This window comes from Andrena cerasifolii, chromosome 1, assembly GCF_050908995.1.
Source record: "Andrena cerasifolii isolate SP2316 chromosome 1, iyAndCera1_principal, whole genome shotgun sequence".
Lineage (NCBI taxonomy): Eukaryota > Metazoa > Arthropoda > Insecta > Hymenoptera > Andrenidae > Andrena > Andrena cerasifolii.
This window is the reverse complement of record NC_135118.1, coordinates 8,349,334-8,376,736: the sequence shown is the minus strand read 5'-3', so window position 1 is coordinate 8,376,736 and position 27,403 is coordinate 8,349,334. Positions and strand designations below refer to the sequence as shown.

Below are 27,403 nucleotides of genomic sequence, written 5' to 3'. Positions count from 1 at the left end.
GCAACTAGTTAACGATCAATTATCTTAATGCCAGGCTTTGCCTCGTTTATCGTTACCTGTAACGATGTTAAGCTCGCCCGTTTCGCTTGCAAAGCCGGATTCTTCATGCTGCACTGCGTCATAACATTTATCTCCGATGCCTGTAATCCCATGCTGTTCTCAAGTTGAAGGTGTTTCATCGTTAATTCGTTGCTGATCGCCTGTTACAAGGAATAATATTAATCAGACGCCCTTCCCTCTCGCACTAAATTAAGCAAGCTCAACAATTCCAACGTACGTTATTAACCAGTTCCTGTATTTTCCTTCCATTGAAAGTATCTAAAACGGTTAAAGCAAACGCATTTTAAGTGTTCACATCATTACCGCGAGCCACAATTCAGGGTGCTTTATTTACAAGACAAATAATAAGAATGTCCTGATAATACGAGCACCCTGTATTCAGATCTGCAAGAGTTCCAAGCGAAACACTTATTTGTAAATATATAAAAAAAAATGTCCACACGAGAATACAAGTCTACGTTTCTAATTCGTAAGCAAGGAATAGTATTATCCAGTAATGAAACAGTGGATGGGCATGCATAGTGTTCACACGAGAAGATCTTTATAGAAGAACGCAACTGTATTCGGTTACTTTACTGAAAGCCGGAATTGACCAATATAAATGCAAAACATGCACACTGACATTGCCGGGATACACGGCTCGCCCCGTGTGCTCGGCGTGTGTTGCGTGCGACTCTGAGAGAATGCAGTTAAAGATCGCATCTCGGATAAGTGTTTCGTAAATGGAAGGAGAAATGCCACCCACTCTTTGGCAATATACAAAATTTGGCTCTTTACTTTGTTGGTAGATGAGTGCAGGGTTACTGTACTGTGTGCGGTACCTGGATTCGCGTCCAGGCCGAGGCTCAGCAGAGAGTCGTCTTTCAGATCGTGGAGATCGATGAACTCGTCGCCGGGGTTGAGGAGCAGAAGCGGCACGGTGGACTCCACTTGCTGGTAGTCGACGATCACCTCGTTCAGCGTCGAGCTTGGCGAGCCCGCGACCTTCATCGGCTGACAGCTCATGTCGCTGTACTGATTAAACCCCGTCGAGAACTCCGGGTATTCCTCGTTAACAGAGGGCCTGCAGTCGACGTACGAAACGCCCTGATGCTCCTCGCTCGCGTCAGCCGTCGCGTAAGGGACGTTGCTGTGCCTTTTCTTATTGCAAGTTGCCCTGATGTCCTCGTCGCTGTACATCCTCTTCAACGAGTACTGGTGGCACGGCTCCGAATCAGAGCTGACACTGTTGTCGGCTATGTTATTCTCAAGGTAATCCACCATGGCTTTCCCCCGTTCACGCTCGAAAACGTCCATACAGTGTTCGATCTTAATTTCGCACGGGTTACTGTCGCACAACGAGCTCGATACACACTTAACGGGCTCCTCCGCCGCGTTCGAAATGTTTGTGCCCTGAGAAACGTCCAAGCGAGACGTTCCGGGATCGCGAGGGACGTTCATGCAAAGCTCCGCGGACGACTCATTCGTGGCCATCATTCCGCCGACCCTGTCGACAACTGCTGCTTCATCTTGAGCGCCCTGTACACCGTCGTCCTGCGTTTGGTTCGTCGGCATTGATTTCCCAGAGGGCCTGGTGTCCTCTTGCTTCTCGCTTGGATAAGCCTGTTGACCGTCGCTGCCGGTCTTCGATTCGTCTTTCGGCGTTCGATTGCCTTTTCCCTGCACCACCAGGTAGTGATCGATCTTCTTGATACCGATCTTGCTGGCTTGAGCGGACGCTGGGGGCAAGTGCTGCGATACTATGACCGCCTTCGCGTATTGCTCGTTCCGTACAGGTGACGCTGCCAGCCGCTCCTCGGAAACGGACGACGACAGGTCGCTGACCAAGTGCGTGATAGCGTCCTCCAGCTGCGTCTTCGATGGGTCCTCCACGTTACTCTTCCAATTCGATGGCTGCGACTCTGAAGCCTACAACAGACGTTGCGTATTGTTTCTTCATTGTCTCAACGATGTTTTGTTGAAATGTACAGGGCGGGCACTGGGACGGCCACTATCGTTGAGAACATGTGCACGCATGAGTAGTGTTCCTGATTTCTCGATATTTTTTCATTCTCGAGAAATAAGAAATTAGATCATGCTTCTTGAGAATTCTCGAGAAATTCAGAAAATAATACAAAATTTATATTTTGGGAATAATGTTGATAATATTTAGCAAAAACACAAGAAAATTTCAACTAATTGTTCGTTCCTGTCGAATTTGCACAAAACTTGTATAAATGAAAAAACAGATATTAAATATAATTGATTTTTTATTTAATACAAAATTTGTGCAAAGCAAAACATTACTTTTTTGTTTTAAAATAGGTTTTTAATCTATTTCTTTTCTTTTCTTTTGTGATAAAATGTGTAGCTGTAGGAAAATTACTTTCGTTTTGAGTGGATGATCGTATGTAGCACATGCAAAAGTTATGGTAAATTGGGTGTCCTTCTTGTAGTCGACTGAAAAATATGAAATTCCTTTGTTCAAGTCCGGAATTTATCTTTTTCTTGGTTGATAATAAATTCTTGGTTTTCTTAATGGTAATTCTTCATTTTGAGGTTCCGTAAGTTTTTCAGTATTTTCAGGAGAACTGTTCCTGTTATATTTTCCGAAAAGTCTAGCGACTTAGAATTTGTTTTGTCGTTTTATACATATCTGTCTTGAATATTAAATGAAAAAGCGCGTGTTTTGAATCTTTTTGAAGCGATTCTGGATTACATGTGCAAAAAAATTGTAAGGGATACAACAGTTTTGTTTCTTCTTTTCGATATTTTTTCTTTCGTAGCCACAAGAAACTCATTACTTAATTCAGTAGGTATAAAATTTTTCTAAATTTTTAAACAGGAATTTAAGAGCACCTGCACCAGTAAATAGTGTCGAATCTTCTCTACTGTGGTTTTCTATTGTAATGCACATAGGTTCTAATGTTACTAATAAGATTTATTATAAATTGTAGATGTGTTTATACGTTCGCTATTTCCTAGACTTCAGTTTCTCGAGAAAGACAGCATTTCTCGAGAAATAAGAAATAAGCAAATTCTAAAATTTCTCGAGAAATTCTCGAAGAAGAATTCTCGAGAAGGAGCACTGCACTACGCACGAGTGCATGTAAAATAAATATGAGAACAAGCTGTTCTTCTTACTTAATTATAAATCAGAGAGAATTGGGCGTATCGACGGAAATAATCTCAACGGTGCGACACATCCCAGTCACGCGGCAGTCAGTGCATATTAATTGAAGGGATTACCAATTCGCGCAACGCATCGTCTGTGCTCTGGATCATTACCGTCGCCGTCTCGCACACCGTCGCCGAGAATCGTTTCTTCATCTGCCTCACTAGCTGCATACCCTCCTCCTCTCTAATCGAGAAAAGAAGAATTTACCATTCGCATTTTTAAACGAACACGCGCAATGGGCATCTTACAAGGGAAGTTAGGCAACCCGAAAATTCAGAAAATTATGCAACTTTGCGCGCAAGTAGAGTAGTTGACCCGTAAGATAAACCTATTTTTTCTTGGTGCTACAGTGCGATTTTAGGGTGAGAAACCACCCCTTGAAAAAATGCAGAATTTTCTTTTTCTTGGAATACCTCGAGAACGGTGAGAGCTGTGGAAAAGAAGTTTAAAGAAAAGCTGCTTCTTTATTTACATCTACAAAAATTGCGTAAAAATAATTATCGAAGAATCCATACATTCCAAGTTACCCTCGCCACCAATCCTTAATTCGAGAATTATTCTTACGCAGTTTTGTAGCCAAAGAAAAAGACACAAGCTTTGTTTAAACTTCTCTTTGATACCTCTCAGCGATTTCGAAATATCCCAGGCAAAAGAAAATTCTGCCTTTCTTTCAAGACGCGTCGCAATACTTACGGCACTAATGTGTTTATGCAGACAAACGATTCGACAGTTTGCGTGTCCTTATCGAACTCCAAATAGCCGTGAGTACGTAAATAAATAAACTCCCCCGTTTTCGAGCGTAGCCTGTAGCAAGATGATCCGCAGGTCTCCGCGCGATCGTACACTGCGAACGGATCGTTAGAAATGGTTAAAACAGATGTGGTTTCGTTGCTCCATGATCGATTTAGGAGGAAAAAGGAGAAACGAGTGGACTTACTTTGACGAAGCGCGATCATGGTCCACCTGAAATCGTCCTTGTGCATGAAACTGAAGGCGCTCAAACCTGAGACCTCCTCCGATAAGTAGCCGGCCACCACGGACACCCTGTGGTCGCAGTAAATTATTCTGCCGTCCACCAAATGTCTGGTGACGTACTCGTTTTTATTCGCGTCCATTATCGATATCGCCGTGATCGGTCGTTTCGTCAGCAACCGCGCCAGACCCACGAAAATGATGTCGTTGCTGGTTGTACTGATTCCTGAAAGACAACGCCGACAGATTAATACCGCGCGCTTCAAATGTGCGCTTCCTCTAGGGGAGAAGGAATACCTCACATTGCGCTCCAACTTTAATCCATTAAACTGTAACATTTACATTGCATTTCCCTTTTATTGAAACAAACAAACAAACAAAAAAGGAAGAAGAATAAATCAGAAAGGACAGGAGTGAGAAGAGAAGCGAAGAAAGAAGAGTATTTGAGCATCTTCCCAGATTATCTCTATTTCCCCCCCACCCCCAACCCCCAACCCCGATCTTCGTTACGCATCCAGCAGGTTAAACGGAGAATCGACGCGAAACGCTTGTAGCTGCGCCTACACCTTTCGCCGGCGATGGGGACGAGCTAAATTTAAATACGTTGCTAGGGTAAATATTTGCGATCCCCATTTGAAAACCAACGCCAGGGTAGATGTACCGTTCGTGGCCGTTGCACTGCTTTTGGCCATGTGCTTAATTATCTCATTTTAAATTGCCTCGCGGATCGTTATTATGTGGAGAGCTTCGTTGTAAATATTTTGTTTAGTACACCGCCGGAAATATAAGGCTACATTTATTGCTTACACGGGGTAAATATTATATTTTTTAACAACTGGCCGAATTCTGGTACAATACTTTAAAGTGGCAACGAATGGTGTATCCGTGGACGTTTGGTTCGGCATCGATAACAAAAAAAACTCCGCGGCAAAGGGGTGGCTCGACGTAAAGGGAAGATAGGGGAGGGCCAAGTTTCGCGCAGGCCTCAGCCTTCGAGAGCCGTCCCCGCGATACTTTGGTTTTAGACAGTTGGGGCTTTTCACTAGAGATCCCTATTTCACGTGGATTTAAATACACGTGTACACGTGTATTAACGTATCCGTATTTTGATTCGTCTGATTTTTAATATCTATAGATATCCCAGAACTCTGAGGGATTGCGAAATTCATAAAAGAATTAATGTATTTAAATATATTTACTAGAATAATATGCGGGAAGTATGGTTTTACAAACTTTCAGATTCTAACTAATAACACAATTATAAAATTAACAAGATTTATTTAATCGATTACCTATTCTGATAGAAAAAATTAAGGCATTACTGGTAATAAGCGAGTTTCTTTTTAGACGCAACGGTAATCCTTAAAATTGAAAAACATCACTCGGTTTTATTACGCTTATTGCTTAAGTGACCGCCATTGCCCATTCTCCCGTAGTTAATGCCCAATTCTGATCAAAATACACAAATACGTTAATACACGTGAAATAGTGCACGGGTACCCGTGTATTAAAAGCCACACGGATCGAGGTACGGATATATGTAATACACGTGTACCCGTGTACACGTGTTTTTTTACTACACGTACCGTACCATGGTCTCTACTTTTCACGGACTATCGTTAACCTCACCTCGGTGTTTCATTCGAGTGGCGTTCAGCTCGGGACACTTGCAAGCGTCCGCGAGCCTCAGCACCCCCGTGATCTCCAGGCACTCGTACTGCGTGTGCTCCCGCCTGGACGCGGTACGGTGAAGCATTCTCAGCTCGAAGCTCCGCCGCTGCTCCCGGAACGGTCTCCTCTCGTTCCTCAGGGACGCCGAGTCCGCCGAGGAATTGGAGTTCTCGTTGGCACCGTCCACGATCTGCGGTAAGGAGGACACCGCCATTCCCTGCATCTCATCCGGGATTAGATTCTTGGTCAGCTCCTCGCGATCTTGGGGATGGACGAAGTTGTACAGAGAGTGGCCAAGCAGATCCCTCTGCAACGGTGTTCGATTAATTGTTCGACTTCACTGTTCAACACTGGCCGGGGGATAGAGCAAGCAAACTGTAGGATGCTTGAGTAGGAAGGACGATCTGTTAACTTGGAACGGATTCGTGTTAGAGAATAGAGAATAGCAGGGGCAGGTACATGGTATCGAGGGATCGGTGCGATCTCTCAACAAGCTTTTCAATATTTAAGATACTCTGGGACACGGATAGTTCCCTTTTAATGGAACTGCATCGTTGGCTTGTTGGTAAAACTGTCCAAGGTCGTTCCATCCTAAAATCTGCAAGGATTAATGCAAGCAATTACTCTTCAAGTGTTTTACAGCGATGGATCAATAAAGAATGAAAATCCACATGGGGTATGGATTTTGCAATAGCTGCCAATCAGTACCTGATTTATTCTAACAGACTGAGCTTTAAACTTGCGTCTGCCTAAAATTCAGAAATATGGACTTGGCCACTTTGGTCGCTTTGACAATAAGCCAACGATAACTGTTCCTTCAACCCTACGTGGTCACGCTTCTGTAAAGTTACGCGACGGCCATACCGGGTCCAGTGGACCCGGCCGATTTTTAAACAATTACCGTGCGGACTGTATCAGTCCAATAGACTTCCAAAAATTATAATACACACTTTGAACGTTGTGAAATATGGAATAGTCGCGTTTTAGTGAGAAATGAAATGGCAACGTGTGCCAAAAAATGGCAAAGGTGTGAAATCCTGAAAAACGAGTTTTTTTTACTAAAACAATAATAACCGTTTTTATTTTTCAACTAATTTTCATGCAGAGTGTGGCTGATACTAACGAGATATAGTCCTTTTAAAAAATATACAGTTTCATACTGTGCAATTAAAAAAAGGTATTTCTGTTGAGATCTGAAGATGGCCAATTGTGTAGTAAAAAGCCACGTTTAATTTAGAGAAATAACTATTTATTATTATTATTAAATAATTATTATTACTATTCATAAGAAAGTAATTTAACAATGAAAACAATTGAATTTAGTCTTTTCTCGCGCAATCAGCACACATATGCATTCTGCGTTACTCATTATACACACATGTAACTTGAAGGGGAAACAAATATTGTCACAGCTACGTACAGTACGTTTTATTCCAGTGAATTTCTCGACTTAGAGAAAAGAAATTTCATTTTTTCGATAGAATTAACGCGTTGGTCACACATGGGTCCGATTCACAAACTGACGGTCTCCCCAGTAAGAGGAAACCTCAAATTTCCGTAAAAAGTCAGGCCAATGCCATTTCAAAGCCAGGAATTTACCGGCATCAAGCTCCAAAGTTAAAAAGCGGGTGCATCGGGCCCAAGCGTGACCAGGAAGGGTTAACGCGGATAGAGCTTCACTCGCAAGAAAAACTTTCCCCATTCTTAAAACTATTACGCTGCCTCCCACCCTCATTACTAGACATCTACACACTCCACCCCAGATCCCGGCTCTCGCCAAATCCCGAAAACACCCCCGCAGAAGAAGAATCCGTTGAAGCGGCCCGTTCTCGACCCGACCGAGCGCTGGAGAAGTCCACGCGAAGGGGTGAAAAGCGTTCGATCGCCGTTCAAATCTGCATTCATACTCCACAATAGACCCAGCCGTCCACGCTCCTCGGCCCTCTTCTGCATCCGGTGAGCCCCGTCGCGATTTAATCGCGGCCAACGGTGCACCACGTCGGCGACGGTGCTCGTTTTCACCGCGGGCGGTTCCTTCCACAGAACAATACCGCCTGATTGCGAGTATCTCCTTAAAAAAAGCCTGGAGGATCCCGTGCAAACAAGCCGCCTCCGTTCCGCGCGCCGTGGATCCTCTTGGCCGCCCTCCTCCAACGCCGGGGCGGCCGTCCCCGACGGTGTCCTCGTACACCCCCGAAGTCGGATACTCGGCCGACGAGCTGGCTCGTTACGCCCGAGTGTCGAATTATCGTTATACTCGAATCTGGAGCGCCAACACGGTTTCCTCCGCCGACCACGTGGATCGATAGAACGGAGACACTTTTGCTCCTCGCAGATGGACAGAAGCGCTACTCGCCTCGATTTTATAAACCGCTGCTCGAGGAGCTCGTTAGCGGTGCCCGTTGTGCAACGCGCATGCAACGGTCTTCTCCGAGAGTTTATTGGTGTATTTATACCGACCGCGAGTAATGTGGTGTATTTTATCAGCGACGGTGGTAGGCGTTCTACTGGGTACGAGGAACAGCTTCGTTGGGTCAATGCTACGAGAAAGAGACAGGTTGAAGGGCCCCAAGGGATGGATCTTCTTCTCTTTGGACGTCTCTGTCTATGTGGTTGTTCAGAGTCATTAAGGGTACTTTGAATTGAGTCGCGTTAGCTTCTTAGGGAGTAATTGCAGGTGTTGGTGGTAATTTTGTAGCCTTTATTGCTGTGCCGGAGCATGTTTAGCGAGTCCATTTGCATTGCACCGAAGATTTCCAAGTACTGAGAGTATTTATACTATTTTTCATTCATTACCGATGAAGTTTTTCTTCGCAGCGTTCATCCGATATGGAAGATATTTTTGAGTTCTTCTTTGAAGGGAGAATTTTTGTATTCCAACATCCAATGAGTTCATTATTAATCCCTATTTTAATTAGATTTGTTTGCAAGGAGTCTCAGTTTGTAGAAATTGGTTCCGTCATTCCACGGAAAAAAGATCCTGGGCGATGGGGATTCGAACCCACGATCTTCGGGTCCCTCGGGTTACTGGGCCGTCGCCTTACCAATGTCGCCAAAGCCGATTCCTAATTCGAGGCTCTCTCTTATGTGGGTTCTTGATCCCACACCTTTACAGTGGTTTAAATCTCATTATTCAACCTCGCGTGTCTCTTTACATTCGTAAAGTTTATCTTCACTTATATTCTTACAACCAGCTATTATGACCAAGGATTCTTTTCCCTTAAAAGCACGAAGGTAATGCATTATATCATTCAGAATTGCGCGTTAACTCAAAACATAATAGGAACTTCGCAGCTCCGTGCTCAGAAGATGCTTTCATTCGAATATTATACGCTTGATCGATTAGCGAGCTTCCATTAATAAACTTCCTTCATTAAGATAATGAAGAAGCCGTTGCTGCAAGGACGAGGAGCCATAGTCCCATACGTCGCGATTCAATAATTCGTTGGAAACGACGCTGTTCAAGTGAAATGAGTTCTGAACGGGTTTTCAAAAAATAGCCGGGCACACGTGCCGCGATTGAAGCGTGGAAAAATTGTTGCCGTTCCGCCGACGTTGCGTAACAAGTGCAGGGAACATGGCGTGTAAAAATCTCTGTCGTAACGCACTTGGCTTCCATCTTTCGCACCTTTTCGTCGCTACGTTGCACTTGCAAGGCTGCCTTTTAACTATCGTTTCACGTATTTCCCTTTTATTCCCCAGAGTAACTCGCCCACTGCTTCGTGGCGGTTCTTCGCAATCCCGCGGATTCCGTCAGATGTAATCCGGCAGCGACACGTGCGGTAAACGTTTCGATAGGGCATCGCGCTTTTGTCACGTAACCCGATGTTGGACATAAAAACACAGCGACGAGCAGAATACGCGAGACAAAACGTTGGGACGGTAAATCAGAGGGTGATCAAGAGTCGTCGATGGTTTCTTTTACATTGAACGCTTTTTACACGCGTTGTAGGATGGTAGTGTGAACGAATCGTGGGGGGGGCATTTTGTAAATGTAAAAGTAGGTACGTTAAGGTGACTTCGCGATTAATTTCCTTTTTTTTTTAAGAGTCCTATACTGTATTACGTTCAAATTCACAGAAATTTTGGCCGGCGTGAACTTTCGCGGGAACGGATTCAAAATTATGCGGGGCTAAAAAGCGCATTTATATGTACTTCTAAATTTTATAATAATAAATTTATATGCATAATCTCTATAGAAATATCTATGCATAGAGCTTTGAAAAATTTACGATGAGCTTTTCGTGGACCGCGGGGCTTTGCAAAGAAATGTTATAATATTAAATATCTCTGCATAAGGCCCCGAAAAATTTACGATGAGTTTTCGTGGATCGCGGAGCCTTTTAAAGAAATTTTATAATAATAAATATGTATGCATAGGGGTTCGAAAAATTTACGATGAGATTATCGTGGACCGCGTGGCATTTTAAAGAAATTTTATAATAATACATATCTGTGCATGAGGCCATACGAATTTTGCGATGAGTTTTGGTGGACCGCGGAGCCTTAAAAGGAACTTTATATCAATAAATATCTAAGCATAGAGCTTCGAAAAATTTACGATGAGTTTTTTCTGGACCGTGAGGCATTTTAAAGAAATTTTATAATAATACATATCTGTGCATGAGGCCATAAAAAATTTGCGATAAGTTTTCGTGGACCGCGGAGCCCTTTTAAAAAAAATTTATAATAATATATATCTGTGCATGAGGCCATCAAAAAATTGTGATGACTTTTTGTGGACCGCGGAGCCTTTTAAAGAAATTTTATAATAATAAATATGTATCCATAGGGCTTCGAAAAATTTACGATAAGTGTTTCCTGGGCCGCGAGGCATTTTAAAGAAATTTTATAATAATACATATCTGTGCATGAGGCCATAAAAAATTTGCGATGAGTTTTCGTGGACCATGGAGCCTTTTAAAGAAACTTTATAATAATAAATATCTATGCATAGGGCTTCGAAAAATTTGCGATGAGTTTTTTCTGGACCGTGAGGCATTTTAAAGAAATTTAAATAATAATAAATATCTGTGTATAAGGCCCTAAAAAAATTTGGTTTTCGTGGACCGTGGAGCCTTTTAAAATTTTTTTTATAATAATACATATCTGTGCACAAGGCCCCGGAAAATTTGCGATGAGTTTTTCGTGAATCACGGGGTCTTTTAACGATCCTACTACTTTATGATTGAATATCGTAGTTTAATTTTACTACTTTCTGAGGTCCCAGGGGAAACGGAAAATACCACGGTGCGAAACATGTTGAGAACGGGGAACTAGAAAATTGAAATTCGAGAGAACCGTAGTCACGTGTTGTGAATGAAGTCATAACAGATGGGATTAAGGATCTACGATGCAGAATCGTGAATTTCTCCCGTGAAAATTCGTAGCTGTATTTGATAAACTGCAAAAGGGTTGAGGGTGTATAGCAGTTGCCATGGAGTCGCGTTTGCGTTACTCTCATTTGATCGATATTACCGCGCCCTTAGTGCAGGCTACCTTCCACTGCAACTATGAGATGCAACTGCAGCTACAGGCCTTTATCAACCCTTTCGATATCGGCGTAACAGTTGGACCAGAAAAGATCGCATGGACATGCTTTGAAGTTCCCAAAATCATTGGGTCACTGCAACAATTCCTGCGAACCTCTGCTCGCAAAGATAAAGCACTATAATTTTAATCCTTCCATAGCCGAACGATATTCGCACCATCGAATGAACTTTTTCAATATTGAACGTAGGAAAGGATTTTAAGATTTATTAAATACATTCGAACGTATCTGAAAGATCGCAGGGATTCCTCCAGGCGACACAATAGATCTCACTCCTCCATCCTTCATTCAATGCACTCATTTCTCCCTGTCGACTACGAAGTGGATTTGAAAGCCGAATAAAATATCGCGTTTGAGAGATGAAATTATACAACATTCATTTCTTTAATCCTGCATATCATAAGACCACTCGTGTCCTCGGCTACGTGTACAGAATTGCGTGTATAATCGGGCGATAAACATGGCGCTGAAGTAACAAATCGAATGAAGAGGATGTAAAGAACGTGGCTGCTCCTCATTTTCCAGCAGGGCTCATGGCGCGCCGGCCAGAATATAGAAATGTTTACAGCTACCCGCCGCTTAAAGACGTTTCATTCCTCACTGTCGCTGTCGAAGTAGATTTAGCACACGAATAAAATGCAGTGGCGGCGAGCGTAGCACTCCATCTACTAAAGAATCGCTCTTGTCCTCGGGGATAGATGGTGAGCGCGAGGCAGGCTTGTATATTTCAGCGATAAATATTGCAATAGAGGTGAAGAATACATGAAAGACATAAAACCGAGGAGGCTTCGTATGAGAATGCTGTAAAGTTCGCCTTCGAGTAGCACTGGACGAGGCGTGCTGACTCTGAGTCCTTCGGATGAGCGCAGAGAGAGAAAGAGAGAGAGAGAGAGAGAGATAGAGAGAGAGTAGGCGATGAAATGTTTACCTGCGTGTGACCAAGGTGGTCCTGGATTTTCTGACTGACGTAGACGACCTTCCCCGTAGTGGTGACCACGATGAAGAAGCCCCCGCTGTCGATCAAGTTCTGTTACGGTTAACAAAAACGATTTTAACGCGTTCAACGTGTAACGATAACAGGACCGCATCGATGTACGAGTACTCACGTCGATGATGAACTGCTCCAAGTCCAGCTCGCCGAGTTCTCGGGGCAGGAATTCGAGTGCACCTTGTCCGAGGGCTGCGAGGCGACAGACAAACGTGTACAGATCAATTACAACGAAAGGGTGGTTCGAACGTTGGGAAATGTTTCAATTCTATTCGATCTTTTATCTCATCTCGATTTTTTTTATCTTTAAAACGCGGGGATATTACACTGATGCAGTGGCGCAATAGGGGGTTTAACCTTCGGGGAGCCGAGTCAATGGGATAAGAATATTTTTAATGCAAATTCAATAAAAATCCTTGGGTGATTATACAAGAAATTTATTTGTAGAATAAAATCCAGCTCTTCTTCTTTTTAATATTTAATCGTTTGTCTTTTGAATGACTTGAATTACTTTAGTTGTGGTTGCATTAATCTCCTCCCCTCCCCTCTGGGTGCGCCACTGCACTGATTCGAGGTTTCGGTCAGAATTGGGCATTATTATTATTATTATTATTATTATTATTATTATTATTAATATTATTAATATTATTATTATTATTATTATTATTATTATTATTATTATTATTATTATTATTATTATTATTATTATTATTATTATTATTATTATTATTATTATTATTATTATTATTATTATTATTATTATTATTATTATTATTATTATTATTATTATTATTATTATTATTATTATTATTATTATTATTATTATTATTATTATTATTATTATTATTATTATTATTATTATTATTATTATTATTATTATTATTATTATTATTATTATTATTATTATTATTATTATTATTATTATTATTATTATTATTATTATTATTATTATTATTATAATATATACGGGATAAAGTCCCATTAGTGTACAAGAGCAAACACAGAGAAAAAGACAAAAAGAAAAAAGAAATAGCAATACACAGCGCATACAAAAAAGCATACAATACTTAAAGTAGGTAAATGGTTCGCACACTATAAACTCACACACAACGAGGTTACATAAGTTTACATAAGTTTATCAAGAGCCTTGTTAAAGGAATAGGTTGATTCCGTGGAAAAATCAAGAGAATCGGCAAAAGCGTTTGCAGCATTACAAATACGATTTATCGGGTCTGAGAAACCGTGATTCAACTTATAAACCGATGGTTAAAAGGATTGTCTGAACCGCAAAGATTTTGTAGGGGCATAAAGATTAATTAACTGAAGGAGCTGAGGACAGAAAGTCAATGCGTACCCTCCTACTTTCAAGTGATTTCAAGTTAAGCAACTTCAAGACGGGCGTGTACTCGTGATCGTTATACGACATCTTACGTCCAGACTTGTACGCAACGAAACGCAGAAATTTATGCTGCACCCTCTCTAACATTAATTTATATCTTACATTGCGTGGCGACCAAATAAACCGATGCGTACTCCGGGCGAGGTCTAACAAGTGTGCAAAATAGTAATTTAAGAGTACGCAGATCCCTGAAGTCTGCCGAACAGCGTCTCAAAAACCAAGTGTCTCAGTAGATTCACTAGCAATGCGCAGACAATGTTTATAAAAATTTAGTCGAATAATTATTTATTAGCCCAACTCTGGTTTCGCTGTGCGAACCTTGAGCGTTGGAGATTTCAAGTTTCGATGGAAATCTGGGCGCACAGCTCGGAGCACGACAGTTGAAATGCTTGTAAGTTTGAAAGCCTAAGTGCTTCCAGATGGCAATTTTCTGCTAAAGCCAACTTTTAATTACCCCCCTTGCAAACATTCTCTGAGCTGTACCGGAGGTGGAGGGCAGAATGGCGTAGCTGGGGATTGTTTATTACAACCGATAGAGATTTCGACTCACCATACTTCACTCGGAGGTAAGCTGCGGCCAGCCTCATGATGGATATCTTGTCCATCTTCCTCGGACTATCGGCCACGGTGGGCACAAGCTCCCCCATGGTCACGATGTTTGTGTTGAGGCTGTCGCGGCGATGTTTCTCCGCCATGTTCCGTGAAGCTCTTGGATTGCTGTAACATACGTAAGTCGATACTGCTTATTAGTTCCCAAACTCGGCATTGTCTACCAGCAGGAGGCGAGCTAGGTTACACTCGCTGGAATTCGGATTACCGAAACTCGGAGTGTCGCGGCTTCGTCGTGCACGGCGCTTCCAAAAGAAGGAGATTAATTGAAATCGCTGACGTTAGAAATGGGAATTAGAAAAGTGTAGAAATACACCAGGAGAACGAGACTATAAGCTGATTCCAACTTAATCAGAATTCAGCACGCTTATAACCAATCACTGCGAAAGTAATTCTTATAGAGATTAGAAGATAAGGCAGAATTTTCAGCAGGATATTGTAATAAAATTTAGAACAGTTTTCCAACGCCATCTTCGGGAATTTATTTAACAAAAACTATAAGGTTATACTATCTGGCCTTTTGCTTGCATATTAATATACATATATATGTATATATATGCAATAAAAAAGCACAAAAAAATTGAATATTACTTGAAACATACCTAAATATATATATAAATAAAAATAAAAAATATATATATAAAAATAAAAAAATATATATATATAAATAAAAAAATATATATATAAAAATAAAAATATATATATATATATACCTTAATATGCAAGCAAAAGGCCAGATAGTATTGCATATATATATTTTTTTATTTATATATATATTTTTTTATTTTTATATATAAAAATAAAAAAAATCCGTTGCCATCAAACGATAGCGTGGGGACTGTTCTAGTCATTAAAAATGGAAAAACTAAGGTTTATTTTCTTTATTATAGTTGTCGCTGTGGTTAGAACCACGGATGAGTTCCTATCTTATAAAAAAATAATTTCACAGATCGAAAGCAGCTATCAGTAAAAATCGAACATTTCTTTCAAAATGCTGTCATTCCGCAAATTTCTGTCGAACCTCTGTGGATGTAACCGTAGCGACAACCATAATAAGTGGCATGTAGAAGAATATTGTTTTCCTCGCGATGCTTCTATTCCGCCATAAATGAACATTTTTACTTGCAAATTTTTTTTATAGCCTAAAAAGCTGACAGAACAAAGCTGCAAACGTGCAAAACGGTACGTTGAATGCTCGCTTCTTCTTTTAATTCCCCAAAAACTCAGAATTCTTTTCAGCCGTCGCACTAGGAAGGCCCCCCCTTAACGCACACGCGTAAACCCAATTTAAGCTCGCAGAAGATCGAACGGGATCGAAATTTTCACGGTGATCGGGTTACAAACTCCATTCCGAATCTCCCTCGGGCAGGGAGAGTTACCGTGGCCTGCCATTCCTCGAGATATCGGAAGGCGGAGGCGTTTCATATCGAGTTTCGTCATCGAGCCGCTTTTCTTCGCGGCGCAGAAAAAGGCCGTGAATGCAGATATCCTGCGGCGCATCTGAATTTCCGCGCGCGCCCGGGCCGTGAGTCAACCCGCCGAACATCGCGCGCGACCGCGAAAATAATTCCCAGCGATTTCCACCGCGCGCTAGGCGGCTCGTGTTCCGAGCGATAGGGAACCCTTCCCTTTTCGCTGCTGGTGGAAACACGCTCGTATATTTATATCCGTCGTGCTCGAACAGAACGAATTTGTGGAGCGGAAGGATGGAGCTATTCAAATTTGACTTCTTTGCGCGAGGAAACTGGCGGGTCATTAACGGCGGGTTGACGGAGGGGGTGTGGGGCGTGGGCTTTGAGAACGTGGCTAACTTTTGTTGGGAAACATCGATAATTTCATGAAACGTCGCGCTTTTCACCTGAAACGTTGGAAAATGTGATTGCAATGTCGAAATTCTGTATCGTGAATGGTGAACGCTTATTGGCCACCTAAAGCACAGGTGAAGAAGCATACCTGCAGTTGGTACTGGTATAAATAAATAATTCACAGTGATGATTATGCACCAAGCAAGTAATCATTCGCTAATATTTCAGGGCAAATAATGTGCATATTGGAGGTTCAAGGATATTCTCCTTTGGAAGTTATTAGGCGATAGAATGTCCCGTGGCATTCAATTATAGATTGGGTTTGCAATGTAATTTTACTAAATTAATTTAGCTAAACTTAATTTATGAAATTACATTAAAATTTAAACTTTAAACGCAACACCTGATGTTTCGCTGATTTCTTCCTTTCATTCAATCTGATCTGGGATAAAATGTTGCAAGTTGTTAAGTTACTTTCTGCCTCGAGCACTGTCCAGTGAGGTTTGCCAACAATTCGCTCGATAAAATTATTAACAGGATTAAAACGGTGTGATCGTTATTCCGCAAGAGGGCTCCCAGAAGACAACTTTCTCCAGCTTCATAGTACGTTTTAACGAATTCTCTGATCGAACTAGGGCAACGTGCTCTGTATCCCAGAATACAGAGTAGACTTTGTGTAAATATGATTGGAAAAAGATGGTCCGGAGAAGCAGAAAGGCGGCGTATGAAAAAGAGGAAGCAGAGCCAACGTCGCATGTCCCTACTACAAAACTGCCTGCACGTGATATGGCCTAGACTACTCTAGACTCCAGGCCATGATGCTCGTTTCTGCTTTAAAGAGAAACGTTTCGTCACGTGTCAGAAATTTACGATTCTCATTAGCCTAACCCGATCGCCTGCGAAGCAGCTACTAAAAACGCCATCTGTGCCGCTATCAGCCTTGGCTTTTTCAAGCCTTATTCCCTCGCTTTGCCGCAAAAAGTCCGAAGCTTACGTAACTGTTCAACGCTAGATTCCTTCAGCGCTCGATGCATTAACTTCCACCATTCTTCGCGCGCGCAATATTTATTGTAACTCGGCAGAGGCATGTCTATCAGAGGCCTGGCCGCGATAGGGCGACTATTTGAGAACCTGTTGTGCGCCTTACCATAGCCCGCACGCATTTGCGTGGCGGGCGGGGGCAGGAAATGATGGAGCGAAAGCCATAAATCTATGTTGCTTTGATATCTAAGTCGAGAGATATCTAGCCATTACGTATGCGCTACTCGGGCACTTATTGCGACTGCAAACTACGCCTAAGTTATTAATAGAACTAGTGGCGTAGCGCAGTGTCGATTGCATGCGCAGGGACGTTCGCGTCCCACCGAACAACAGAAACCAGGTCAATCGAACAGAGTAAATCAGTCATGCCAGAAGGTAATCCGCGACCGACTGAATCCATATTGCGATCAATAAACCCCCGTAATACCGACCTAAATACTCCCACGAAGCATTCCCTATTAAACCCGCGCTATCCTACCCCCAAGTACCCTCGGGGCCGTGCTCTTTGCGCCACCCTCCATGGACTTTGGAATGTCCGTAGCTGAAATTGCTTTTAATAAGCTTCAGCGACTTAAGTTTCGCGATGCACGGATTCTAAAAATTCGGTCCACTTCGGGGCTGATTGTGGGAATCGATTTAGAAAAGCCTCGGGTAGTTTTTCGCCAGCGCGACGATGGTGCGCACAGAGAGGAATTAATGTTCTGGAAGTGACCATCGCGAGGGTTATCCGGCGCGTTACACAATGCCGCGACGACTTTGGCCAATTATCCCGGTGGCGACCTTGGGGCGCGGCGTTATCGCCGCGATAACGCCAGCTGAAACTCCACTTCGAATGTTTTGATACAGTGACAACCGGAGTCCATGGGGAAGTGGCCTCGAGAGGCTTGACAAAACAGGATAAGAGGCCGATGATAATCCGATTCGACGATACCAGCTTGATCCCGTTTTCGCGCCAACGTCTCCACGAGCAAATTTGCCGCGAGCGCGTAGAAATGCTTGGGAGCTGGACTTGCGTAAAATCGGTTGCAAGACGGCGGACCGCTAAGACCCGTTTGGCCAGAAAAACCCTCTTGTTCCACGGCGAGTTTAACGGTTTACGGATGCGAGTGACTTAAGAAGTCTGCGAGGATGTTCGTGTTTAAAATGACGAGTTGGATGGAGCAAGCTCGGTGGCTCGCGAGCGGAATTGCGATGGTCAGGTCGCCGCGAGCACGAGGAACAGGCGAGGATGAAATCGGTTCTCCTGCGCTCGCCAAAATACACGTGACGTCGACACGTGCGCGATATTGTCCATCTAGAGACGCGGTAGCGTCTCGGCGTAAAGGAAAGGAAAGAAAGTACAGGAAAGATACCCTGTGTATGTCGACTGTCGCTGCCGCTATCGTTTACTCGTCGCCGGGCTATTCCAACCTAACCTGAAACTTATTTCATTAATATCTCATCACGCCTGCAATATTTCCTAAATTTAAAGGCATTTTTCTGATGTGAACCGCATATAAGCTTTCGAATAAGACCAATTTCAATGAAATCGGCCCGCGCATAACCGAGATATCGTAATATCGTCTCATGGATCTGTCGAAAACGGTCAGAAAAAATTGTCCTTTTCCTTCGTCTTCTTTGAGAAATTTTTCGACAAACATAATACGTATAGGGTGGATGTCCCATTTACTGTCAGTGTCCCTATTATTGCCACTTTATTTAATTCACTTTAAAAAAATGTAACGTATAAAGAATGTACTATAATAATAAGAAGAACAGTCCCAATTTTATGACAAATTCTTTTTTATACTATTCTTTATATGTTGCGTGTTTATTAAGTAAAATAAAGGAAGTGGCAGTAATAGGGACACGCTGGCAGTAATTGGGACATTTACCCTACGCGTTACACGCACACCTTCAGTCAAAACAGAACTAACACACGTTTCGTTCGTCAATCGCTATCTTCACTATGCAATCTACTCCAAATTTTGACACCTTACCGTCAAGTTATAACCAAGTTATAAACGTGTTTTTACAAATATACACATAAATGAATTTCTTTTTAATTGAAATGATAAAAAACAATTTAAACCAATTCCACCAATCCAATTGTCTTGAAGCTTTGCAGGCGTGCGTAGTTTGGATGACAATGCAATATATTTAAAAAAAAAATAACCCCGAGAGGATGAAAAAAATATCCAGTCATCAATTAATAATATACTAATAATTTATAATATTGAAAATTATCCGAAGTCATTCTCTATGCAAATTATCTTTGTAAAAAGGAGTGAGATCTCCATAAAAAACTTGAGAAAAGTAAAAGAATTACGCCAAGTACATGAAATCAAATAAATCGCAAAAAATAGAAGATAATAATAATTATAAAATAAAAAAAGATGTGAAATGAAAATGAGCTGCACGTACATAAAGGTAATGATAAATACAAATAAATATTTTAATACGAATAAACATTTTATTCAAAATACTTGGCGCTGCGTCCCGAATTGGTGCCGCTAAACTGAATAAATATGTATAAATTGCATTAATTAATCTTTTTCTTTCTTTCTTGTGTGTGCGTTCATGAATATGCTACGTATGACATTAGAATTAAATATATGTAGAATAATATCTGTCTGCGTTTCTAATATGTATATATTTATGTATTTTAGATTGTAAGGGAGTTATTGTAAATTATTAATACGAGGACAATTAGCATTTTTTCTGTTTCGCAGCGCCAAGTATTTTGAATAAAATGTTTATTCGTATTAAAATATTGATTTGTATTTATCATTACCTTTATGTACGTGCAGCTCATTTTCATTTCACATCTTTCTTATTTTATAATTATTATTCTCTTCTATTTTTTGTGATTTATTTGCTTTCATGTACTTGGCGTAATTTTTTTACTTTACTGAAGTTTTTCATGGAGATTTATTTTACTGTTTCGCCACGAACCCCGTAGGAACGTCTTTGCGCGAACGTTGCACAATGGAAGAGGTTAAACAACGCTCTTTCATTTTCGTACTCATTTTTCTTCAATTCTTTATGTCCCCGTGCATTTCCCTGTTCATTCCTCCCGACACAATGCTTTCGGGGTTCTTGCGTTTTCTACTTGGAACGAAACCGTCGAACCAATTATGCTCGAACGTTGAAGCGTATGAAATGCGATGGATCGCAGAATGCGCTTTCAAGGGGAGCACTGTATCGGAGGAGAGCTAATAGAACGAGGTTGCAGGCGAGTTCGATTAGTGTTACATTGTCCTATCAGCGGTTAATTACAATTCCTAGGAAAGATCCACTCTTCGCGAAGACAGCGAGCACCGCTCTCTCGTTTCGCTTACATCACTCGCTGTTAATTTTTTCCAGCGCGTATCTGGCAACCAGACGACGAGGAGGAAAGACGATCGTGAAGTAGGAAACGAAGTTCAAGGGGTTCATCACAAAGAATCTATTATAAGCACGCGTGGGAGGTTTTGCATTTGCTGCGGTGATTATTTCACATTCTTCGCCACGATGTAACACGATTTAAGGGATTACGTACCCTCGGCAGGTCGGAAAATAGTCGTCTTTATGATTCTCTTCCATATAAAAGAACATCGTAATTAATAAATCAAGATGTACACCTTTTCGTGCATAAATTAAGCTGTATTCTTTTAGAAAAGAAATTCGATATCGGTACCAAAAATATGTCAGAGATTAGTGGATCGATTTGAATAAAATTTTGCACGAATATTCTTAAAGCTATAAGCTCCAGTCCTCCGGCGACGCCGATTTTGAGAGAATTTATTTTTTGAAAAAAAACAGCAGCTACTCAGAGTCACGCACGTGACTTCCGACCCAAGTTCTCATCTTATTTTGTTGATAAAAAAAAAAACAAGGCACCAATCGAAAAATCGCCTCGACAAGTAGCAGATTATAACCTTAAGAATATTCGTGGAAAATTTTATTCAAATCGGTCCACGAATCTCTGAGATATTTTCGGTACCGAAAATGCTGTAACTATTCAGATGCTATGGCACCATTTCCGAACATATCAATTTCTTTTCGAGGGGAATACAGCTTAATTTGCACGCAACAAGGTGTACATCTTGATTTTTAAATATGACGTTTAACAATTATATCGTGTTAGTAAAAAATCGGAAAGTAATCAATTTTTACAAGAATTAACTTGAAAACAACGTTTACACCAGTGTTATTAGATCTGCCATTAGGTTTTTGCAACTTTGACTTCAGATTCGTGATCAGCAAACCCGAAAACCCCCGAGCACCGATTTCTGACTAAATTGAAGTACGTTTTGAGGGCTCTGCCGCTTTTTAGCGATTTGGAAACACTGTGCGTCGGTGTATCAAAGGAAAAGGAAATTCGCTGTTCGTGCGCGTGCGCGACTGAATGACTAGCAGCGTCATTGACGGATCGACGATGATTGTTCGGCAAACGTTTCAACGCGAATGTTTGATGGCTACTCGGCTTTAAGAAACTACGCCTTCTAGCTAAGATACATTCGCGGGGAATTTTAATTTCTAGGGAGCAATTATGAACGTTCGCCGGCTATGTATCTGGCAAGACTCCTTAACATTCCATATAATCGAAGTTCTACTGCGTAACATTGCAACCAAGAATTTCTACGCCGCGTTTCTTGCCGGTCACCGTAAGCACCTACTGCAAATTCATTCTTCCGGTTGCAGTCCGAATAATAAACGTTTCTACCTGCATTTTTCATTTCCGCGCACGCAAAAGATCCAGCATTTTTCAAACACAACAGCGCCATTAAATACCCTCACCACTGTGCCGATACCTCCGCGGCACTCGCCACAGTAGGGTACCTTCAACTGATTCCACTCTCTCCGAAGTTTTCCCTCAACAACTGATTGCTATGTTACGTAACTCCTGGTTCATCCAACCTTATAAAATCAGTGGCAAAGAGTGACACAAAAATGAGGCCTTTTTTCGCCTCTTCTTGGTCCCACGATTTTGGGACCGAATTTTAGACCAAAGGATACCTTATGGTGAGACATCAATCACGCGAGATTTTTGAAGTTGAGGTTTTAAGATTGAGATATGGAAGGTCAAGGAAGTGAAAATTCATTAAGGGGTTATGCCTAGTCTGGCGGCCGAAAAGAGGCGAATATTTGTGAATTTTTTTTGAAGAAGCGGATGCATATATTTTTACAAAACTTTTTGCGCTTAAAAGAGCAACATTTAAAGAATATTTGGTAGTTTTTTCGTAGAAAAATATTTACGTTTATAATAAAGTAACAACCGATATCCAAGAAGCATTTTTAAAACTTTGATTTTGCGGTGAGTACTGCCATTCGGAACCAGATTATCTAAAATCAAAAAACAAAAAAGATTTCGTTAGCATATTAATGTACCTATCTTCCGATTAACGGAGGGAATTTCCGAAATATTGAGCTGAATTTTTGCACGAAAAAATCATGATTTCAACTTCAAATAGCCGGCATTTTGTTTTAAATCAATATTTCGGAAATTCCCACCGTTAATCGGAAGATACATTAATATGCTAACGAAATCTTTTTTGATTTGATAACGTTAATAAGGTTTAGATTGTTATTTTGTTATTCAGAAAGCGAATTTTACTTTTGTTTAAATTTCACTATGTTATAAATACATTATAATTTATGTTTAAGTTGAAAAGATTTTCAGTTTATTATTAAAATGTGAAGGAAAGATAATTAATATTTTACAATGAAACAACTCTTGTGACATTGTGTTATTGTATTACCACTGAGATAAGTTGCTAATCGCATTTTTTTAACCGATTGTACCTACAGTCAACCTACCTCATACTGTAAGTCTACCAACCCCGACCAAGGGGCTGGTTGACCAGCACGAAAGGTGTTAGAAAAACATTAAAATATTTTAATTGTTTTCACATTGTGTCAACTTTAAAAATTTAATCGGATAGCCAAATGTATGTCCTATCAAATATACTAACCGGTTTAATGATATTTCGTCCACATAATTGATTACAAAATCAAACACTAAAATACTGGCCTACCAGCCCCGAGCACCCCTATACAGGGTGTTCCAGAATGTTTGCCACCTGGGCCTTTTCCTCAAATCCGCCACTGTGTAACCTCTCCGGATCGAAAGCAGGGTCTGCTAAGCAAAGTCATACCGATGAGTCCACTATCAGGCCCAGAACAAAACGCACACTTCTCTCCTTCTCACAAGGGAAGATCCCGACCTCGAAAATCCAAAAAATTCTGAAACTTTGCGAAAACGTAGAGGATTTCCTCCCGATTACAACGCAATTTTTGTTTGCTGCCCAAATCCACTCGAAGGGGATGAAATTAACCCTCGAAAATTCGGCTATTTTCCGATTTTGTGTTATAACTCGCGAAGTGTAAGAGATAGAAAAAAAGTTTCAAGACAAAAGTTACTTCTTTTAATTAGATCTATCATCTGATAAAAAAATATTTTACAGTCCACGGGTTATAACATAAAATCGGTAGATAACCGGATTTTCAGCGGTCAATTACACCCCCTAGAGTGAATTTGAGCAGCGAACAAAAATTGCGTTGTAATCAGGAGGAAATTCTCTACATATTCACAAAGTTTCAGAATTTTTCGAATCTCCGGGTACGGGATGTTCCTTCGCCAGTCCCAGTTTCCACTTCCTCCTTCCTCACCGCCATCTGATCAGCCCAAACGCCAAGATATCCTCGCTATCGCCCATTCCCAGCCACGCTGCCGAATTCGTCTGCTAAAAAATCCGCTGGTTACAGCCTGGACTCGCAGCTCTTTATCATTTCCACGAAAGAGCCGGGCGAGAGGTGGTGCCCGCGTGCGTGCCTAGGATACGTATCCCTGGGCCCGTCTGCGAGGCGAATTCGAGCCGACGGCTCCTTTGGCCAGACACAGGGAGATACGAGAGTGTATCCCGGCCCACTCCCCGCCCGAGGGTCTCGTCTTCCTTCGCTATTATATTCGCCGAATCCCTCCTACGATGCAGCCGCACACACGCATGCGGTGGCACGCATACGCGGCGGCTCGTAATCGCGGGGCACACGTGACGCGATGCGGCCGGCATACGAGTTACACGCGCGCGTGCAACGCGCCGCGCCAGAGGCCCCCGGAGATACACGTTGGCTAGGTCGGGGGCGCACCGTCGTCACGAATGAATCGATGCACGTGGACGAGAGGAGAGCGACCGGCTTTATAGACAGCCGAGCCCTTTTCACCCGGACAGCCCGGCCAGCTCTTTGTGTCGTCGCGTGGAGGACGAAATGGCTGTTCTCGGGCATGCTGGCTGTGCCTGTGGTGAGTGGAGCCGAGGGGCGGGAGTCTATGGCGGTGCCGTTTCGCTTGGGTATGCATATGAACCGTTAAGCTTGTTAGAGGGAATAATATATCGGCGATTTATGCCGCGTAAGCGATGCACAAATACGAGGCATTGAGAGCAAAAACTGACCGACCCACATTGAAAAGGAATGAATTTTTTCTACTTCGTACGATTAGCAGAGGCTACTACTCGAATACATTATCGCCACTAACTAAATTTCGCAAAAAAATGTGGGTTAGTCCGCCTTTGCCCTCAATGCTTCATACATGATAGGTCCGGCGCTGAAGGGTTAGGACGAGGCTGCCAGGGCTCCCTTCGAATCCAGACAAATTACTTCCCTCTGTTTAGGCATGTCGAAGAATTGTTCCCGATAATTCGGCCGAGCGGTACGAGTGAAGCGTAGTGAGAAATGGAAGCGAAGAGTGGTTGGCTAATTAATAACGCACGCCCGATAAGAAGCGACATCTACACTGTATGCAGCGATGTTTGTTTTAATAGAGATACCCCCGGTGGTCCCTTCGCTCCAGCGAGCCTTTCAATCCGTTTTCTCTGCATTACACTATAAGTCCTGATAATGATTGTGTAATTATAGCTTGCGATCGATAAACGGTACATATCGGTTCAGCAAGCATGGCCACGTAATGGGTCAAAGTGTCGTCACCAGGGGATAGATGCAACGTATCAACCACCTATCTTCGCGGTGGGAGAGGCAAGGATGCGCGCAAGGTTTCGGGGGAGCAGAGGCCAGGAAGGTCTGAAGGTCGGAAATGTTCCATCGTTATCTAGAAAAACGTGGCGCGTCACCGGCTGCAGCTTATGATACGGTCTCCGTTTATAGCGATGATGTCCGCGAGTGACCAGCTCTGAAACAATGCGGGGAGAGAGAGAGAGAGAGAGAGAGAGAGCAGGCTGTGATTCCCGAATCGGATCTCTCTCGTCGTGTTCTTCCAACACCGCTGCTGGTGACTCGTTAACTTCGGCAGGATCTTGGGAGCAGCCAGGGAAAAGCGCGCCGCGCGCCAAGATTGATTTCTTCCCAGCGTAAAATGAGAATTATTTCTGAGGACGTGGCAATAATCAAGAGGCACGAGCGCGGGAAGCTCTCGTAGGCGGAGCACGTAATTTCGCGCGATCGTAATTTCGTTATTCCGTCGTGCTCTGGCCAGTGATTCAGAAGACGCAGTAGCGGATCTCGATTCTAGTTTAACTTCCGAGTATTTCGAGTTGGTTTCTTGCTGAGTAGTAGCTCTCTCTCTCTCTCTCTCTCTCTCTCTCTCTCTCTCTCTCCCTCTTTCTCTCTCTCTCTCTCTCTCCCTCTCCCTCTCTCTCTTTTTGTTATTGGCACCGTGTTGCTGTTTTGACTCGGAGGATAATGCACGGCTGGCGTTTCGACGTCCATCTTTCGGGACCGATACACTACCGGCCGAAAGTGTGAGAACACCTCTCAGTAAAAGCGCGAAGCATTAGTTTGTGATAGACAAATGTGTACAGCAGAGTGCACGAAAGAAATACTTTATTATTCAGTATTTCGTAAGATGAGTAACCACTACCGCGTCACGTGCAGCTAAATACTAAATTGCTTTAGGATTAACTGGCCCTGGCGCATGAAGAGTAGATAATAAAAAGCCAGATGGTCTCGTACGCTTTGTTGGCAGTGTTCCGTAAACTAGGGAGATATTAGCAGTTACTTGACACGCATTAAAGAAGGAGAAGGATACCAATTTAATGCATTCTGACACTTGTAGCACATTCACAAAAGATGCGATGTTAGGATAGGATACTTAAAGCAAATTCAAAAATGTTCATCTTTATATTAGGTACGTAGCAAAATGTTTAAAAAAACATGCCAATGTTCCCCCACTTTACGGTTTATCTTTACTTCGACGACTACTTGAACGGATGGCAGCCAATTCAACGCTGGGTTGTAACAATCACTACTGTCAGCTCGCAATTAACTCTAGAACCTTTCGAACGGCAAATACTTTCAGCATTCAAGAATTCTTACTGGAATCCAATCTACATGCGTTTGAGAACCACAATGGGGACCATCGTACTCCAAGACTCTGTTAAGGGGTTGATACCGTCAGGAGGTAGAAAAAGAATCAATTCTTTGGCAATTTATTTCACAATGTACATGCATATATTTATGCAATGGTTTTTCTATTCAGATGAGGGATACTTTAACAGGTTATTATATTATGTTTTGGTATAAAAAAATATCGAGTTATTGCAAAATTACAGCTGATTTACTGGAAGCTGTTTTTACACCGGTGACCACGATTTCTCCAAAACCGTTTCTCACCAATCCTTCTGAAATTTTTTAGGTTTCTTCTAGACATTCAAATCCAGTCTTTAATCGAAGCATTTGTTTTTCCAATGCATACTTTTTTTATGAATGAAAAATGAGTATTTCTAGCTAAAAATAAGTGTTTTCATCCGTAAGATAAAAACTATGCGTTGGAAAAACAAATGCTTCGATTAAAGACTAGATTTGAATGTCTAGAAGAGACCTACAAAATTTAAGAAAGATGAGTGAAGCGATTTTGGAGAAATCGTGGTCACCGGTGTAAAAGCAGCTTCCGGGAAATCAGCTGTAATTTTGCAATAAGTAAATATTTTGATACCAAAACATAATATATAATAACCCGTTAAAGTGTCCCTCATCTGAATACAAAAACCATTGCATAAAAATATGCATGTACATTCTAAAATAAATTCCCAAAGAATCGATTCTTTTTCTACCTCCTGACGGTAGCTAACCCCTTAAGCTGGGTTTACATTAGTCCAGTCACTGGATCAAGCGAGTGTTGTGACTGTAAATCAGTCGGTACACTACGCTTCAGCCAGCATTGGATTGAGCTGTC

General features: G+C 41.9%; 1 protein-coding gene across 4 annotated transcripts in view; it reads right to left on the bottom strand.

The window, feature by feature from the left end:
• The window catches only part of LOC143369986 (uncharacterized), a 113,709-nt gene that overhangs the window by 5,097 nt on the left and 81,209 nt on the right, over positions 1-27,403 (bottom strand). For 3 of the 4 annotated variants that reach the window (XR_013085542.1, XM_076814563.1, XM_076814551.1), the window contains 10 exons: positions 14,349-14,515; positions 12,518-12,591; positions 12,340-12,438; positions 5,819-6,167; positions 4,155-4,415; positions 3,911-4,061; positions 3,289-3,400; positions 882-1,968; positions 278-318; positions 57-200 (listed from right to left, as the gene is read on the bottom strand). Coding sequence is in view for 3 of the 4 variants with exons in the window: in XM_076814563.1 (XP_076670678.1) it covers positions 57-200; positions 278-318; positions 882-1,968; positions 3,289-3,400; positions 3,911-4,061; positions 4,155-4,415; positions 5,819-6,167; positions 12,340-12,438; positions 12,518-12,591; positions 14,349-14,515 (2,485 nt within the window). In the remaining variant the exon portion in view is untranslated. Of the gene's footprint in view, positions 1-56; positions 201-277; positions 319-881; positions 1,969-3,288; positions 3,401-3,910; positions 4,062-4,154; positions 4,416-5,818; positions 6,168-12,339; positions 12,439-12,517; positions 12,592-14,348; positions 14,516-27,403 lie in introns of those variants that run through there. The other variant, XM_076814573.1, reaches the window with a different exon arrangement.